Source organism: Gobio gobio (genome assembly GCF_949357685.1).
Source record: "Gobio gobio genome assembly, chromosome: 13".
NCBI classification, from domain to species: Eukaryota; Metazoa; Chordata; class Actinopteri; order Cypriniformes; family Gobionidae; genus Gobio; species Gobio gobio.
The window spans coordinates 45,546,149-45,553,472 of NC_137106.1; the positions used below are offsets into that span (position 1 = coordinate 45,546,149).

The following is a 7,324-nucleotide window of genomic DNA, read 5'->3' on the forward strand; positions in this document are numbered from 1 at the left end:
ATATAAGGGTTAAGGTTAGGTTTAGGGGTAGGTTCAGATTTAATACCTAGTTATTACCTAGTTATTGTAACTCCTGTAATAAGTACATAGTATGTACATGGGGAACAGGACTGTAAAATAAAGTGCTACCGCTATATTCCTAGCAAAAGGAATTTCATCTTGCACTTATTTCCTCTCAGTCTTATAGTTGTCCTTCTAGCATGCTGCTGACTGCCTGATCAAGTGCATGAAGCTGTTGAATCTTGGGTTTAACCCCTGCTGCAGAACCCTGCAACCTTTGCAGCTCCAGGATGCTGTCTATAGCACTTTGCAGGTGTTCACACAGCTCCCCATCCTCTACTAGTGCAGGCAAACTTGGAGACTCTGCTGCCGAAGCAACCAGCCTGTTCCTTTTAAGCACTGGTGTGCACGGCTCTGGAAGTAAGCCTTGCACCCTTGACGCTACATAGTCTGGCATGGCCACAGAATCAGAGTGGTTCTGTGAATCGCTACCTGCCCTAATTGATTCCATGTCAGGGTTCAATTTCAACTCGCTTAGTTCATTTTTGTTCTCTTCTCCATTTGACAACGGAGGCTTGAAGGATTCATCTTTCCCCTGCAAGGCTCCTCCCTTAGTTAACTGCCCGCTGTAGTTTCGTTTATTCCCAGAGATGGCAATCGAGGCATCGCATGCAGAGTTGTGGATGACTTTGCGGGATCCTGACTCATGTTTGATAGTGAGGCGTAGTGCTCCTCTGCTGCTGGAGCGATATGTCTTGAGGCCAGGAGGTCTGTCAGATTGCAAGGTCCACGATGGTGGAGATGAAGGACAACTGGAAAGGCCACGCTGGACAGATGACACTTGATCATGCTGAGATGAGATCTTAGGCCGTGACATCAGGAAGGACTCTGCTGAACCACCAAAATAAAGACACCTGTTTACATTTCACCATTTCTAGTCAGAGTTTCTCAAATCTGATCCTAGAGGGTAATTTGCTCTGCACAGTTCAGCTCCAACACTAATCAAAGACACCTGAGCAAGCTAATCAAGGTTTTCTGATTCACTAGAAAATTACAGGTAGATGAGTTTGATCAGTGTTTGAGCGAAAATCTGCAGGGCAGATTTGAGAAATCCTGCTTTATAGAACTGCATGAGCATCTCAATGAAAAGAAACTAGTGAGAAACAGGCACACAAAATAATCTTGTGCCTTTATACCTGGATCTCTTCTGGCTCGCCGTCTATCCTCCACCAGTGAGAGTCTCTCTGACTGGAGAAACAAACGCTCTAGCATCACCATCTCTGCTGATGGGCTCTCCTGCTAAAGAAAGCAATAACAACTCAGATCTGTCACCGCTTATATTCCAAAAAAACTAAATTACATTCAGAGTTTTAAAATGCCACCTGCTACCTGAGATTCAGCCAGAAGTAGTTGCCTGTACTTGTTTAGCATGTCTTTGACTCGTTTCAACAGAACAACTGAAAAACACTCAAACTGCTTGTCCACTGCACAAAGAATGACAGATAAGTTTTGTTTACAATGGGGTCCATTACAGGACAGCGGTTTTGTAAAGTCTTATCAAATTCAAACTTCTTTATAGAAGTCAAACCTGAGATAAAGTCCGCCTGGCTGGGTAGAGCTCTAGCACAAGTATGGTAGGGCAGCAAATGTCTGACAGCATCCTCCACTGAAACAAATGGAGCCGAAGTGTTTGGACTGAGAACAGCACTGCGGTCCAAAAATAGCTGCTGTTTGAGCCTGCAAAGAACAAAATGCACACAAAAAAAATGTTGTTACTATTGTAACAATTATTTATTGATGACTTCCATAATTATTCGTTTTGTCTTTCAAACATTTGAGTATCTCACTATGGTGTCTTGGACAAGGCAAAATAATGCCATACCTTACTCTTACTGCACTGTTAGTGAATTCTCACCTTTATACAAATTTAGTTAAACTCTCATTGGAACTGGTTGTCATAATATTACTGAGGTAGAATCCTCTGACTTGGCAATGCTATTTAAACAACATCTGCTTGTTGACTTTATTGAAGTGGAAGCTGACCAAGAGATGGTTGAGATGCTTGCACTAGAGGTCTACATGGAGGACTGGAGATCTGAGGCCTGACACGGGACCCGTACGGGTTTGGGTCTGTATTTTAAATGGTCAGCTGGTTCCGGGTTGGGTCCCAGATCTGTTTAACGTTGTGTGTAAAACCCAGAGTCCTGCACACTCACATTTAACATATTTCAAATCAGCGACAAAATCTGAGGTGAACTGTCACATGAATGTTTATGATGCTCAAATTGTGTTAACAAGCATAGGCTATATTTCAGGTTACTCCAGCTAACGCCCATGTGCAGTCTCAAGCGCGTGCACTTCATAATAATATAATGAATTAACGGTCTTGTTAAATCTATATTTCTGGTAATTTCTGGACTGGGCTCAGAGATGATTTTAAATAAGAGCGGCCATGGCTCTGAATGAGCAATCATTATTACATTTCAAAAGGACAAACAGTTGAATTTATCTTATGTTGACTTGAGATACAAAAAAATGCAAAACTCCAAAAGTTGCATTTGCCATCCTTCACCATGACAGAAAGTGGACTTTTGAAGCTGAATTTTGAAGAATAATGAGTGGATTATACATGCTCGGCAAGAGAGGAATAACATGGATGGAACTTTCTTGGCAAGGAGGAGAAAACAAAATGTTGGGTAGGTAAGACATATTTTCGCGACTTATTGACTTAATAACAATTTTCTGTGGAATATGATTTTGTCTGCATGGAACCAGCTTTCAAATAATAGACGGGTCCACGACGGTTCTGGGTAGTGTATTTATGGAATTTCTCGGTTCTGCTCGGGTCTGGGTCCAACTTTTCAAATAATAGACTGGTCCGGGTCGGTTCTGTGTAACACATTTACGGGTCTTTTCTTGTTCAGGTACAAATTTTTGTAGACCTCTAGCTTGCATGCCTCCTCTGCAGCATGCCCAATAAGGATGATGGTGAGGCTATCCTTTCCAAACAGACACTCAGGCCAGCTAGTGTTCAAACTGGTGAGACCATCTTACTGGAGTATGTAGATGAGCTCATTATTCAATGGTCAGCTTCTCCATGGGACCCCGGTGACGAGAGAGCTTTTTTTTTTACGATGATCAGAAACTTCCCTCTTATCCGGTGTTTCTCAACCCTGTTCCCATAGGCACGCCAACCATTCACATTTCCGAACTCTTCCTAATCAAATGCATCCGATTCAACTCAACGCTTAAAATGAATGGGGCAGAAAAGTGTTTCTGTTCAGGATATTCTTGCACTGTTACCAGCATGACAACTCCTCACATATATATAACAGTCTACCTTCCACTGGCACACGGTTCTCATTGTCAGTTCCTAAAGATGTCATTTCACTGTTTCACTGTGTCTGGTCAGATATAATGACACTACAGCTTCAGTAAGCATGCAATGCAGGAATAGTCTTTGCATTGCGAGATACCAAATTCATGTTTAAAAGCCAATTTTAGGTTCCTTGCATAACCCTAGTTTTCTGATAACAGAGAAAGGTATCTGTCTTGCATTTGGCCTATTTCTGGAATGTACTATTAAAGCAATACAGCAGTTCACATTGGGCTCCTGTGATTGCTTCGATTGCTCTGTCCTCTGACAGGTAAGCCATTGGTGATCCAACGGTCTTTCACATTTTCCATTGTGAGATACCTCACTCTGTTTTCAGAGAACTGGGGCTATACAAGTAACCTTACATATTTTTGAATCCATACCGATGTCTACATAAAACTAGAATGCTACTGAGCAAGTGTATTTTTACTTACATGTGTTGCCTCTTTGCTAGTGTCAGTTTCTCCTCTTTCAAACTGCTTGCAGTTGGTGTCTGTGACATAAAAGGGATATTAATTAACAGAATACTTTCCGAAATTACTTTGAAATAACATATCTCCCTGAAATCTCGAATTCACATTTATTTATTATATTTGCACCTTGACCTTCTTCTGAAGTGCTGAGTAGGTCTCTTTGTCCTGGGAATACAGGTGTACCATCTCCCGTAAATCATGCTGGTCCAAAGAGATTATCCCACTGTTGTTCCTTGCATAAGGGACTGTGAGCTCTGATCGGGAAGAGGTATCAAAAATAATGATAGGATGATTAGAACAAAAATGTGTTTGTTCGGAGCAAAGTCAAAGGCAAGCCATGCTGTAACTTTCCACCAGGGAGAGAGGACTAAGCTTGTCTAAGCTCAGGTAACACATGAATTGGATAAACTGCTGCTGATAAATAAACAACTTTTCTGAGGAAAGGGAAGGGCTCTTACTCTTTACAGGCCCCTCCTGGCACTTGGGTTCAGTACCAAGAGCAATCGACATGGAGGAATCAAGCTCATTTGAGGCTAGGGTTGTTGAGCCCATCATGGAGTCTGTGCTTGTAGTCTTTACAGTGCACTGGCCAATAGGAGTTTGCAGTAGAATGTCACTGTGCTCTGAGCCGTGGTACGCTGACAAAGGAATCTCTTCACCCTCACACAATGCAGAGAAAGTCAATGGTGTAAGTGAATCCTCGGTTTCTCCTGTGGCAGTAGAGATGCTGTTGTCCATTTGCACAAACAGAGTTGCAGCTAAGAACTCTTGGGTGCCTGACGGTTTAAGTGGATACTGCAGGGAAAGACGTATATTCAAAATACTTTCCTAATATACTAATGCATTTTCATGTCTGTCTTTGAATGCAGTTGCACAAAATGCTTGAGAACCTATGACAATAGGTTTAATTTACCTGTTGGGGAAGGTGCATTGATACCTGATTGTGATGCAGTGGATTATGTTGTCCTTCAGTTAATTGTTGCTCTTCTGTTTGGGTGATCAGTTGTTGGGATAATGGCAAAACTGGCTCAGGGGTACAACTAACATCTGCTGATGACTGTAGTAGTGTTGATCCTGGAGAGGGCTGAAGAATATCCACAATGGGTGCTTCCACTGAAGCTTGAGGAAGCAATGTGCTCTCCTACCAAATCAAGTTGAATAAAACCAGTGAACAAACGTTGAGCCCCAAATCCATTGCAATACACAACCATGATTTCAAAATGCAATTATAGCACTTCAATTATTATAAAGTTTACTGTTCGACAACATAAAGACCATTCTTAACATTGTTACATCAGAAAGTGACACAAATGAACTAACTTGAAGGGGTTTGTTGACTTTCTCCTCATCTTCTGTTGTTTTCTCAGGCAAGAGAAGCACTGAATTCTGCATAAGACTCACCTTCCCCTCAGGTCCCCCTACCAGAGCTCTTTGTGCTGGAAGCAGACTTTCTATCACTGATTGACCATTTACTATTGGTGTGGTGGTCATATCAGGAAGGAGCATACTAGCATTATTAATCAATCTGATCTGGTTTCCGACTGTGTTTTGAAACACAGCATCATGCTGCCCCTGCACTTGAGGTGCATGTGTCCCTGCTATCTGTGTTGCCATCTGGAAGACTGTGGGAGGTGTTGGCCGAATTGGTAAAGACCCTGATAGAAGGCCCCCATGTTTGAGGGTGAGTTGTCCAGTTGGGGAGGTGAAAATAGGGCTGAAGTTAATTTGCCTTGGCTGTATAGTCACAATTTGAGAACTGTCAGCATTGGGTTTGCTTGGTGTACTAAGAAGGCGCCTTGAAATGCTGGCAGACTGGGTCGTAGTTGCAGGTGTTTGGCTGGGCAGAAAGAATTGTCTCTGACCCTGAAAAGGATCTTGGGGTTGAATGACAATGGGGCCTCCCTGACCAACCAAATTAAAGCTAACAGGTCTGCTAACACTTGGTGCGGACTGTGCTTGCAAGGACTGGTTTGAGCCAACAGGAGAGGATAGCAAGACACTCTGTGTCGTATTTGCTGAGATGAAGGCAAATCCTGACAATGGTTTCTGTCCTAATGGCCTGGGACTGATCTGTACAAGCCTGGGCTGGATGTTGACAGGTAACTTAGGCTGAATAGGTAGAGGTGTTTTTTGTAACATGACCACTGATGGAGTGATTGTTCTAACGGTGGAGGCCAACATCTGGCAGTTTGTGAGGCTTGGCAGGGTCTTTTGGGTTATCATGCTGGTGCTTTGTGCTGAATTAATAGAAAAGGATGCCTCGAGTGGAGGTGTGGGGAAGACATTCCCAGGAAGTAGACTCATTAACTGAGTTCCTGGAGGCTTGAGTGAGGGGCAGCCTGGACCAACAGCTAACAAAGATGGCTGAGGAGGCTCCACTGCTGTTTGTGTGTCCTTTGGTACAGAGATCAATCCAGGCATTGTCAATGGTTTGGAGAAATATTGTGTTGCAGGCAAAGGAAGGGACAAACCAAGCTGTAGAGTTTCTATTGTCTGGGCAAGTCCTGCCTCTAATGCAAGAGTGTCCTCAGTGATGTCTGCCTCTTGGAGACTCTGCTGGAGAATGTCACAGATCTCTTCTGACTCTTTCTGCTGATCCACCAAGTTGACATTGGGATCTTCTTGTGCCTCTTCTGGACCTCCACTTCCCAGTGATGATACTGGTGATGACAGCAGCGCCTCCTCCAGAAAGGACAGATCTACACAGCCAGAGACAGGAGCATCCTGAGAACTTGCATCGTCTGCTAACAGAGATGCAGGACTCTGCAGAGCAAAAGGTCACAACAATTATGTAAAAAGTTTGCTAGGAACACAAACACTCTTTTAAAGTTTAAATTCACAAATCCATTCTTTTGATGATAAAAAGTGGGTTTTGTTAGACAGGCAGACATGCAGTACTGAATTCTGGGAGGTCCCATGCTCCCTCTTCCATAGGGAGAAAGGTCTAGACTCACTGGAGAGTCTGTGAAGAGGGATGGCTCTCCAGAGGATGAATTAATGAGTAAGTCTCCACTTGGCAGCTGTTTGAACAGAAGGGAGGAGGGACAGGTAATTGCATGGGGTATTTTTTTAGACCTTGTATTTGCAAAAAAATTAAACAAACAAGAGTTTCTCCGGCTAAGTTCTTCATGTAAGATATCTCAACATACAACCTTATAAGTGTGGAAAGGTTTTGGAGAAAGTACTGTAACAGATAGTCACTAATGCTTCTAACTTTAAAGATTTCAGCCACACCGTAATATTATAATCTCTTCATACCTCATTTGTCCCATGAAGAAAATCATTCAGGGCTTGAGGGTCACTGTTTCAAAGCAAAACATTTAATAGTTAACATGAGCACATCTTCCGATGTGGATGTTTTTTGTTTGTTTGTTTTTTTAATAAAATACATACAAACTGAGAAAATTCTATTTATTGGATATAACAGCACTTACCACAAAACATCAAGTAAACAAGTACCATCTTCATCCTCCAT

General features: G+C 42.6%; 1 protein-coding gene across 1 annotated transcript; it reads right to left on the minus strand.

Annotated features, from left to right (window-relative positions):
- Positions 1 to 181: 181 nt before the first annotated feature.
- On the minus strand, positions 182 to 7,324 carry LOC307136033 (BRD4-interacting chromatin-remodeling complex-associated protein; the record flags this gene model as incomplete). Its single annotated transcript, XM_079832779.1, has 12 exons — positions 182 to 888; positions 1,197 to 1,299; positions 1,390 to 1,484; positions 1,589 to 1,737; positions 3,811 to 3,869; positions 3,976 to 4,103; positions 4,308 to 4,644; positions 4,763 to 4,990; positions 5,170 to 6,612; positions 6,804 to 6,869; positions 7,108 to 7,150; positions 7,284 to 7,324. 12 exons carry the CDS (start codon positions 7,322 to 7,324, stop codon positions 182 to 184), a joined length of 3,399 nt encoding a protein of 1,132 aa, XP_079688905.1.